General features: G+C 38.8%; 1 protein-coding gene across 1 annotated transcript in view; it reads right to left on the reverse strand.

The window, feature by feature from the left end:
- tmeff2a (transmembrane protein with EGF-like and two follistatin-like domains 2a) overlaps positions 1 to 12,286 on the reverse strand; it is a 94,266-nt gene that overhangs the window by 22,361 nt on the left and 59,619 nt on the right. The window contains exons 5-6 of the mRNA XM_087988679.1: positions 11,658 to 11,754; positions 1,482 to 1,630 (exon numbers count right to left, since the gene is read on the reverse strand). Coding sequence (XP_087844805.1) covers positions 1,482 to 1,630; positions 11,658 to 11,754 — 246 coding nt within the window. The remainder of the gene's footprint in view (positions 1 to 1,481; positions 1,631 to 11,657; positions 11,755 to 12,286) is intronic.

Genomic DNA, 12,286 nt, shown 5'->3' on the forward strand with positions numbered 1-12,286 from the left:
TTTTTCTTTTTCTCATTCCATCTCCTCCCTTATTTTACTTCTCCTGTCATCTAATACTGACACATTCTATCTCTCGTCCCTCTTCTTTTCATCTCCTTTATTTCCAGAATCACAGAACCCCTACAGTGTGGAAGCTGGCCATTCAGCCCATCGAGTCTACACTGATTCTCCAAACAGCATCCCACCCAGACCAATCGCCCCAACCCTACCCATGTAACCCTACATTTTCCATGGCTACTCAAAATAGCCTGCACATCCCTGGATACTACAGGTAATTTAGCATGGTCAATCCACCTAACCTGCACATCTTTGAATGTGGGAGGAAACCAGAGCACCTGGAGGTAACCAACACAGATACAAGGAAAATGTGCAAACTTCACACAGACAGTTGCCCAAAGCTGGAGGCGCTATGAGGCAGCAGTGCTAATCAGTGAGCCACTGTGCCTCTCATGTTTATTCACTGTTTCTTGCCTTTTTTCTATCATTGCCACTCAAGTGCTTTCTCCTGGTTCCTTTCTCATTGCTTCTTGTTTTGCTTTCCATTCATCCTTGCATCTTCTACCCTTTCTGCTTTCCCTATTTCCTTTTTTTTTGTCTCATTCCATGTACTGAACAGAAAATAAAAGACAAATTGTTTAAAATTTGAAAGTGTGACTCATTCATTCTCTGAAGCCTGTGTCCTTCAATTGAAGGAAACAAGAGCAGGTGCAATGAAAAGTTTCTGCCTGAACTCAAAGAGAAACTCAGTGTTGTGTCTTCAATTTTTCATCTCCATTACATGTTTTCTATCCTTAGCAGTGAAGGGCTGGCCATGCTGCACCATGGAACTGAACGACCATGTAACACAACCTATCTTATGGTAAATCAGCAATAGCACTTTCAGTTCAGCTGACTTGATTTCTGGAGAGAGTCTGGTATTGTGATGTGTGTTTGTATTTATGACAGTGATGGCTTTGTTGCTTCCTTGCTGGACTGTGGGTGAAATTAAATGCACAAATTGATAAAAAAAGTAAAAAATTGCACTTCATCTACAGAAGAGCTAGACACTCAGTTACTTCTGATATAGGTGTACTCAAATTTATTCATATTGTTTAATAAATAGCCACTCTAATTTCATCATATGTCTTGTTTGTAAACAAACTCTAATACCTATGATGACAGAATATCACCACAAGGATTAAATATTAGATACGCTGGAATAAATTATGACGTAGAATTAAAAATGTCAAATAACTGTTTTATAAACTTTTGATCCTGCATTTTGAGTGTGATTCAGAGTTGAAACAGTAATGTTGCAGCCCACTAAGTAATCCATATTTGTTTCAAGTGCATTAGTGCAGGATCAGTGAATTTACCCTCACTGGACACTGAAAGAGTATGAATACTTTAACAGAATATTCACAGGATTCTGCAAAAATAAAAACATGACTGAAATTTTACATTATAATTCGCAAATAGAGCACTGAAACGTTTCCATTTACCTGGACATCTTCCCAAATGAGTGACTTCAATGAATTCCTGATTCTGGCAAGATGCCTCTTTAACCTGACAAGGATTATCATAGGATTTACCATCAGAAGCACATACAGGGTTGAAACTGATGCGGGAACAGTCAATGTTGCACACACACCTAGATGAGAAAAAACATGAGCTTTATTTAACTCTTGCAAATATTCCACTATCCAAAGCTCCTAGCAAGCTACTGCTTTCACTTGGAATACAGTCTGAAGAATTGCTTTAACAATACTACAGGCTGTACTGATTTGGAGACGCCGGTGTTAGACTGGGGTGTACAAAGTTAAAAATCACACAACACCAGACTGTAGTTCATCAAGTTTATTTGAAAGCACTAGCTTTCGGAGCGCTGATCCATCAATCACCTGATGAAGGAGCAGCACTCCGAAAGCTAGTGCTTCCAAATAAACTTGTCGGACTATAACCTGCTGTTGTGTGCTTTTTAACTTTGTACAAGCTGCACTGTATTTCTTGTTATCCTTCAGGGGCTTAGAAGGAAAAATAAATGATCACTTAAAATCCTAAATGCAAGGTGCTAAGCAATAAATATACACAATAGTTTTATGCAATAATTGCTTGTCATGTTCTACCAAAAATATTAAAGGAAGTTTCGTATAGCAAGCTTTGCTGTTTGAACAGTTATTATTTTAAAGACAAATCTTTGAAATGCAATAGCATTGTATTCAGAATGCCACAGGGTGGGACTGTGAGATTCAGAGGAGTGCTCTTATTGCTTCTGTAATCATTCAGGAATCATTTTGAAATTTACCCAAGCATATATCATGGGTTCTAGACAGGTTATCTAGTGAAACTTCTACAGCAGATCCCCTGTTTAGAAGTTAGTTAAAACTCCAGTGAGTTCTCATGGACATCATGTGATCCTGACCACATTGATGAACAAGATGCCACCACAGTGCAGTGGAAGCTTTATCCTTCACCAAAACTAATTCTGTTAAAATGAAGGTTGATGAGAACAGAACAGCAAATTAAGCCACTCCATTTAATGTGACCTATCAGCCCCTTCATTATCAGTGATCATGGATAACTGAATTGCCCCATGGTGTTGTGCTATACCATTTTGCTGCAGACCACAATCAGAACCAATATTCCACATAAGAATACTGTGGATTCTATGAAATAATGCATCATGAAATGATGAGATATACATCTGTTCTTTTGATTTCTTTACACAACAATTCCTGATGAAGGGCTTATGCCCAAAACGTCACTCTTCTGCTTCTTGGATGCTGCCTGACCTGCTGTGCTTTTCCAGTGCCACACTTTTCAACTGCAATAATTTCAATGATACCACTGCAGACAGTCTCCAAGTGACAATTAGGTATTTCACCCCTCAGAAAGAAGAGCTTGGAAAAAAGTAGGCTAATTGCTATATTAAATTGTCCACATTGTCATTTTTTGTTTCTTAGAATGGAACTCAATAGTGGTACACCAATACTATTTTGCTGTTTTCTTTCTCAAGAGGAAAAATAAAGATGAAGAAAACAGAAGCTTGCTATGCAAAAAAAAACTTTCAAACCAGACAGGCCTCAAATGAAGCTCAGTGGCACAAGAAACAGCACATTTACCATGGCTGCAGATCAAAAATAGGCTAAAATTCTGAATTGTATAATGAGTATATTTGCTAGAGTTCAATATTGTTAAAGGAAGGAGCACATGACTTTAGAATTGAAAAATAGTGAAGTTATGCTCAACCTCTAGAAAACCTTGGTTAGACCACATTTGAGAGTACTGCATGCAGACTAATTGCCATACAATAAAATGATGAGGAAGTGGAGGGGGTGCAAAGAAGATTTACATGGATGTGATCAGAAATGAGTGGGTACACAGGCAAGGACTAAAAGACTGAGGTTTCATTTGTGCTTGGAATAAATAGGGATTTGAGAAACAACTGAGTTGAGGTCTTAAAACAACAAAAGGGAAAATCTTTCCTTGTGTGAAGAAACAGAACAAACCTCTCCATCCCCCAAGACTGGTGAGACTGTAGAAATTGCTGTTGCAGGAAGTAGTTGAATTGAACCACATGCACAATAGCATGGTGGCTCAGCAGTTAGCATTGGTGCTTCACAGTGCCAGGGACCTGAGCTTGATTCCAGCCTTGGGTGTAGAGTTCATACATTCTCCATTTGTCTACATGGGTTACCACTGGATGCTCTGTTTCCTCCCACAATCCAAAGCTGTGCAGGTTAGTTGTTCGTGCTAAATTGTCCGTGGTGGTGTGTAGGTTAGGTTAGGATTAGCCCTGGTAAATACAGAGTCATGAGGATAGTGTTAAGGTTTGAGTGTGATGCTCTTTGGAGGGTCAGTGCAGACTTGATAGAATCCCTACAGTGCAGAAAGAGGCTATGATATTGGAAAAGAAGCTAAACAGGCACGTGAAGGAGAGGAAAGCAACATTAGATTGAGATGGGGAAAAGGGAAAGCCAGTAAGCACTTGGTCCGGATGGAGTATTTCTGTCCTGTATATCATCTGTAATCCTTTGTAAAATATTAATCTTTTCTTAAGCATCTTACATGATTTATATTGAATTGGATTGTTGATGTGCTAAAAGATTTGTGATTGGCTGTTTTTGCTGCTGTTAATAGAATCTTGTTCTGAACAAAATTCTGATTTAAACAGAACATTTCCCATCAAGCTAGTCAGTCATTTATTAGAATTCAGATGAACAGTGAAACAATCATGTTACAGACAACTCAATTGACAAACAAGGATTTAGACTTGTGTCACCATAGTCTTAGAGACCATAGGGGCTGCTCTCTCATTAGAGAGAGAAGCAACTGTTGGTGATTTAACCTGAGGGCTAGCAAACCTCAGGTGAGGGAAGAGGTCGAGAAGGAGAGTCCATCATAGTAACCTCAAACCAGTGATAGAAATTGAACACATGCTGTTGGCATTACACTACTCTGCAAACCAACCATCCAGCCAAATGAGCTAAACTGATCTTCAGGATTTGAAGTATTGTACTGATTTAGATAAATAATCAAATTTGTTTCATGACAACAACTTGCATTTGCATAAAACAATGTAGCAAGATGCCTAAAGTTATTTTACATTAGTATTATTGAATAATATTTAAAAGCAAGCAACATAAGAAATTAGGAAAGTTGAGGAATATGAAGTATGTTTTAAAGGAAAGTGATGTACAAAAGTGGGGCAAAGCTACTAATGGTGGAACAATTAAAATGGAGGATGCTCAAGAGGCCAGGATTAGAGGATTGCAGAAGGTTGCAGGGATGGAGGTGGTCAAGGATTTGAAAACAAGATCAGGAATTCTAAAACCGAAGTTTTGGCAGACTGGGCGATAATGTAGATCAGCAAACACAGAGGTGGTGAGTGGGATGTGGTAAAGGTAAGATACCGGCACCTGTGTTTTAGCTTGCTTTCAGTCTATGGAGGGAAAAAAATGGGACACCAGCTGGAATAAAATGAAATACTTCAGAAGAAATAATTCAGATGAGTCTTTCAGCAGCAGCTAAGCTGAAGCAGGGACAAATAAGTAAAAATAGATGTTCTTTCTGATAATGTGGATGTGTAGTCAAACGCTCAACCTGAGGGACTCAACACTGCAGAAATGTTGTGAACAGTTGGCTCATTCTTGGAGTGGCCGGTAAAATGGCTAGAGACAGTGGCTAGGAAATGGATGTTCATGGCAGGGATCAAAGACTGTATCTTGTACATGGCCTTTAAAGTGTCTTTACACCCTTCTCTTTAAACCACTATTAAACAAGAAATGACTTTTCTTTAGGTAATTGTATATTTAACAAATTATAATTTCATTACACAAATACGCTATCAAGATGCTTGTTCATTTATTGCAGTCACAACCCTCTTGCCAAGAGTTGAGACCATTTAAGAACCCTGAAATACAGGAAAATGTAAATGATAAAACATGTCCGCGTGTTTTCATATATAACATTATTATAAGTAAATAAACACTTGTGACAATAGATTGGTATATGTGGATTTTTATATTTGCATTATGAAATAATTATTCAAACACATCATCACTAATACAGGGATGCTGTGGATTAAAAAATAGATCTGGCAGTGTTATTTAGTCTTCAAGGCAGGGAGGTTAGATTCAGTCTGGAAGAGGCATTGTACTGTGATAGGTTTTCCAAATTTGCAGTTCAAAACTGGCTTTTTCTCCATTTATATTTAAGACTAAGTGTATTTTGAGAAGGTCCACGTATGGTTGGAAAACATGGATGCATTTGGAAAAATGATATCATAGAATTGAATGAAAGTGGTATGTTGTTCAGAACCTCTAAATTCTTCCATCACAATCATCATTGTTTTGTAAATTCTGAAGTCTCCTATGCTGGGAATGCTATGCAAATATTTTATAGAGAAAGTAGAGGCAAAATGTAAATGGTAACAAAGTTAAGTACTTTATTTTCAGTACTGATAGGCAGCAGAAAGATTGTTAGGAATAGTTAATCATCTAGTTAATCATCATACTCAGAGGTATGGTTTTCTAGAGATTGTAATGAATTTAATGGTAGGACAATGTTCCCTGTCAGCTAAGCGGCACAATCGGCAAACTGAAACATTGAATTCCACATCTGGAAATTGCTGCTACACATGGAACTTGGTAGATTAAAAAAGACAATTACAGGGATTGTTGGTTTGCACTTGAAATTTTAAAAAATAAAACAAAATTATTTTTAAACCCAGACTAATTAAACAGGGACTCTGACACAGGAAATTATTAGTTATTGGGAGCAGGTCAGAAGGATTGCCAGGTTTGGGTCTGAAGGACATTGCTCATCTTTTTTGCAGATAAGTAATATAGACATCTGTTTCACCTGGCCTTTGGGAGTCCTTTCAGATGCTGCAATTCATGAAGCCTGGGAAACTCGCCTGATGGCTTTAAAAATAAAAGTGATGTTAAAAGTGAATGCAAACAACCTCCTTAAAATAATTTGAGGACACAATTCCTGAGGATGTGTTGATCTCCTGTTCATGTTAGAATAAGAATTTAGTGGGTTGGAGATGATCCTTCCTTTTTCTTTCAATCTCCTGATACTACGCCTTACAACATTTTTTTAAAAATCTAGATTGCATTTGGTACTTTGTGAAATAACTCCATGGAGGCTGGTAACCCATCACCAAGTCACCCTTTATTTACACACAAAAAGTCCTTGACATTGATCCAGTTCCCTCAGAGCCAACTCTCAGAGTGAACAGGATGTCTGACACTTCTGTTCTTATCTGTCAGCCAGGGCTCCCTGATTGGACAAGGTTAACAACTCCAATCAGGGAATTCATTCTATGAGGTCCACCTGGCTGACCTTATTATAATCGCTACACTGTATGCAAATCCAAAAGTCTTTATTAAGTTGCTCTAATCTTAAAGAACAGGCACTGACTGATACGGATGATGCGTCACAAATGGAAAGACTATTTTATAAATGTTTATTTATTTTTGGACGGTGGACCAAAATAGGAAAAAGATACTGCTTGAAATCAAGGAAAATGTGGAGGGAGATGTTAAGCTGTAAAACAAGTTACTTGAACTCATTGGGAGTTGTATTTTCACAGTCGCTTTACTCAAGCAGTGGGAAAGATGCTGGAACATACCCTGGGTACTTCTTTGCGTCAGCTTTGACTGTTGATTAAAAAACCAATCAGTACCAGTTGTGTGTGTCAGAAGTCAATAGCAGGACCACAACTCTGATTGGCTCCTGGGCAAGTGGACTGCATCTGAATCAATACAGGGGCTAAAACCTTTATAAAGATGGCACCCCTCTCTTCTTGCAGCGAAAAAAAAACCAAATAATAGCATATCAGCCAGATATTCTCAGTCTCCAATTCCCATTAGTTGTCGTCTCTAACCAGTGAGAGGCTAAACAATTAAAATGCCAACCTCACTCCAGCAGTAAAGATCTGAAGGAACTTAGGACGAAGATCAAAGATTAGAAGGATTTGGAAGAGGACGAACAACACCTCATTAAATCCTGTGGATTTGTGTTTTTACATTGTGTTGCTTAATTTTATTCCATTCATAACATCTGTTACTTTGTTTGTCTATGTCTTTCTGCGAGTGTGTTTATGCATTTATAAAAGAGACAGTATAAATTGATAATTCATGTTTTGTTTGCATGTGGTTAGAATTACTTTATTTGAAATAAATAGTAGTTTCTGGTTAAGTACAAGAAACTTGGTCAGTGTTTTCTGTTAACCCAAGTTTATCAGACAGGAAAATTGAGACTTTGAGTAATTTGATTAAATCTTTACCCTCGTGCCAATCCCAGAAGCCCTCAAATTCCTGACTTGTTCAGATTACAAGTCAATGTAGTAGTTACAGGTAATGCTGTACGGGTACCGCCCTTCTTTACAAATTGGAATACAGTTGTTTTGTAATCTGACTGAATGATGCTTGACTCTCAGTTAAACAGCTTTTCATCCTGTCTTCATGGTTTTATAACTAATAAACAGAAGTGTTCAAAGAAATACAAACAGTACATTTTTAATAACATTATGATTTTTTCTCCAGTTATGTTGGCACTAGCATTCTGGAAATTAATTTTCAATTCCAGGAGAAATGAAAGTAATTCTGGAGAGTTAGCAACCTTACCATAAAGCAGTTGGATTCAGTCAGGATATATTAAATTGTTTCTGGATCATGTGTTTTTAGTCATGCTTGGCTATTCTCAAGAATTTTGAGGTTAAAATTTGAATGAACATAGAACATAGAACATAGAAGAATACAGCGCAGTACAGGCCCTTGGGCCCTCGATGTTGCGCCGATCCAAGCCCACCTAAACTACACTAACCCACTATCCTCCATATACCTATCCAATGCCCTCTTAAATGCCCATAAAGAGGGAGAGTCCACCACTGTTACTGGCAGGGCATTCCATGAACTAACGACTCGCTGAGTGAAGAACCTACCCCTAACATCAGTCCTATATCTACCCCCCCTTAATTTAAAGCGATGCCCCCTTGTAATACCCGACTCCATACGCGGGAAAAGGTTCATACTGTCTACCCTATCTAACCCCCTAATCATCTTGTACACCTCAATCAAGTCACCCCTAAACCTTCTTTTCTCTAGTGAAAACAGCCCCAAGTGCCTCAGTCTTTCCTCATACGATTTTCCTTCCATACCAGGCAACATCCTGGTAAACCTCCTCTGCACCCGTTCCAATGCCTCCACATCCTTCCTATAGTATGGCGACCAAAACTGCACACAATATTCCAGATGCGGCCGTACCAGAGTCTTATACAACTGCATCATGACCTCAGGACTCCGGAACTCAATTCCTCTACCAATAAAAGCCAGTACGCCATATGCCTTCCTCACCGCACTATTTACCTGGGTGGCAACTTTCAGAGATCTGTGTACATGGACACCAAGATCCCTCTGTTCATCCACACTACCAAGTATCCGACCATTAGCCCAGTACCCCATCTTTTTGTTATTCTTCCCAAAGTGAATCACCTCGCACTTAGCTACATTGAATTCCATCTGCCACCTTTCTGCCCAGCTCTGCAGCTTCTCTATATCCTGCTGTAACCTGCCACATGCTTCCTCACTGTCAACAACTCCTCCGACTTTCGTATCATCCGCAAACTTGCTCACCCAACCTTCTAACCCCTCTTCCAGGTCATTTATAAAAATGACAAACAGCAATGGTCCCAAAACAGATCCTTGCGGAACACCGCTAGTGACGGCACTCCATGAAGAAACTTTGCCATCAACTACTACCCTCTGTCTTCTTCCATCCAGCCAATTCCTAATCCAAACCTCCAATTCACCCTCAATGCCATATCTCCGTATTTTCTGCAGTAGCCTACCATGGGGAACCTTATCAAACGCCTTACTAAAATCCATATATACCACATCTACCGCTTTCCCCTCATCAACCTCCTTCGTCACCTTTTCAAAGAATTCAATAAGGTTTGTGAGGCACGACTTGCCCTTCACAAAACCATGCTGACTATCCTTGATCACATTATTCCTATCCAGATGTGCATAAATCCTATCCCTTACAATTCTCTCTAAGACTTTGCCCACAACAGAAGTGAGACTCACCGGCCTATAGTTACTAGGGCTATCCCTACTCCCCTTTTTGAACAAGGGAACCACATTTGCTATCCTCCAGTCTTCTGGGACTACTCCTGTAGACAAAGAGGACATAAAAATCAAGGCCAATGGCTCTGCAATCTCCTCCCTTGCTTCCCAGAGAATCCTAGGATAAATGCCATCAGGCCCAGGGGACTTATCAATTTTCACCTTTTCCAGGATTTCCAACACCTCTTCTCTACATACCTCAAAGCCATCCATTCTACTTATTTGTGACTCAGTATTCTCATCTACAACAATGCCCTGTTCCTGAGTAAATACTGAAGAAAAGTATTCATTCAGTGTCTCCCCAATCTCTTCCGCCTCCACACGCAACTTCCCACTACTATCCTTGACTGGACCTATTCCTACCCTAGTCATTCTTTTATTCCTAACATACCTATAGAAAGCCTTAGGGTTTTCCCTAATCCTATCGACTAAGGACCTTTCATGTCCCCTCCTTGCTGCTTTTAGCTCTCTCTTCAGGTCCTTCCTGGCTACCCTATAACTCTCAATCGCCCCAATTGAACCTTCACGTCTCATCTTGAGATAGGCCGCCCTCTTCCATTTAACAAGGGATTCCAATTCCTTATTAAACCACGGCTCCCTCGCACGACCCTTTCCTTCCTGCCTGACAGGTACATAATTATCAAGGACACTCAATAGTTGCCCCTTGAACAAGTTCCACATATCCTTTACACTCTTGCCTTGGAGTCTACTTTTCCAAGCCACACATCCTAAGTCATGCCTCACCGCATCATAATTTCCCTTACCCCAACTATAACTCTTGCCCTGTAGTACACACTTATCCCTCTCCATCACGAGTGTAAAAATCACCGAATTATGGTCACTATCCCCAAAGTGCTCACCTACCTTTAATTCTAACACCTGGCCTGGTTCGTTACCCAGAACCAAATCCAGTATGGCCTCACCTCTTGTTGGCCTGTCTACATATTGTGTCAGGAAACTCTCCTGCACACATTGAACAAACACTGACCCATCTAACGAACTTGAGCTATAGCTTTCCCAATCAATATCAGGAAAGTTAAAGTCCCCCATAACAACCACCCTCTTACTGTCACTCATCTCCTGAATCACCTTCCCAATCCTTTCTTCGAATGAAAATGTTGAGTTACATGTAAACCTGTGACTTATAGAATTAGGGCATAGACTAACTTTGTGATTTGCATTCAAACACATTTTGCAATTTCTTTATTGTTTTAGCAAGCAAATGATATATTCAGATATTAAGATTTTACTGACTTCCCTCAAATGGACTTTTATTAGTTAATTTAACTTAAAGCCAAAGCAATTCACAGCAATGAGTGTCCATTTATTGTGTGTAGCTTGTTATTTATTCCTCTTTGGAACAGATACAATTCAGTTTGACTTCAGTGCTTTAAGGATTTTATAACCTTGCATAATATTTGTATTTTTTTGCATCCTACAGTGACTAGAATGTAATGGCAAACTAGCAGGAGGAAGCACACGTCAAAATTATGCAAGTTTTAAACTAAACAATTTCCGATATGAACACAATTTCATAGCAGTTGGAGTTTGCTAGGTGATGGATATAGACCTTCTTAATTCTTGGTCAACATGAAGGCATGTTGCTGTTAGGGAAGAGGCCACGACTTTACATTTGATTTCAATGTCAAACATAGCTTGGTCAGGTATGGATCAGGTGCAGGGTAAAACCTTCTTTGGACCACCTAAATTTTAAAGAAGTGTTCCAACTGTATCATTACAAAATCCCCAAGTCCCATGTTAGACAATTTCAGAAATTAAGATTTGAATATTAATATTTAGAGTCAGGTTGAGACACCTGCAGAGAACAGAGATCAGATTTCCATGAAGATTCAGAATTGCGAGATCGATGGATTTTCATCTTGTTGGAGGGGCTGAATTTAAATCCAGGTCCCAAATGTAAAAGCCACAGCTGATTCACTATGATAAGAACTTCTAATAATAAAGTATGCAAGTGATGCTGTTACATTTTCAGTTTGTAGATATTAACAACGTTTAGTATTTGCCATTAAGTAATACATTTACCAAACATCTTCTGCATCTTCGTCACATTCTGCTCCAAATTGGCAGATATCGCATGATGAGGTTTTCTTCAGAATAGTTTCTCCAGAACCTTCGTTTCCTGCAGGTTAACATTATTTAGAAATTTTTTAAAAAGCAAAACATTGCTAGGACTTTGTGATTTTTTTTTTACTTTCTGATGAATACTAGAAATGGGTATTTTAAAAATGTTCCGGTTACATGACATTCCCTCCAAAAAGGATCTTTTTATGTTTTCATGGGATATTGGTGTCACTGGCAAGGCCAGCAGGTTTCCTTCCCTGAAAGGCCTTAGTGAACCAAATGGGTTTTACAATAATCGATGTTTTCATAGTCACATTTACTGAGACTAGTTTTATATTCCAAAATTAAGAATTGGGATTTGAATCTACATCTGAGGAGTATTAGCTTCTGGATTACTAGTCCAAAGACATTGCCACTGTCTCCCTAAATTGTTACCTATCTCTTATGTTTGACTTTGACAAAGTACTAAGTTAAATTAGTGAGTAATTATTCACATTTCTTGCTTTTGTGCATTAACTACTGTAAATATTTCAGAATGTCTTATTTCTCGTCAGAGGAGTGTCATAAGTGACTGCTTTGTCATGTTTTTT

This window comes from Chiloscyllium plagiosum, unplaced genomic scaffold (genome assembly GCF_037043375.1).
Source record: "Chiloscyllium plagiosum isolate Xiang-an unplaced genomic scaffold, Cpla_swu_hap1 HiC_scaffold_7, whole genome shotgun sequence".
Classification (NCBI taxonomy): Eukaryota; Metazoa; Chordata; class Chondrichthyes; order Orectolobiformes; family Hemiscylliidae; genus Chiloscyllium; species Chiloscyllium plagiosum.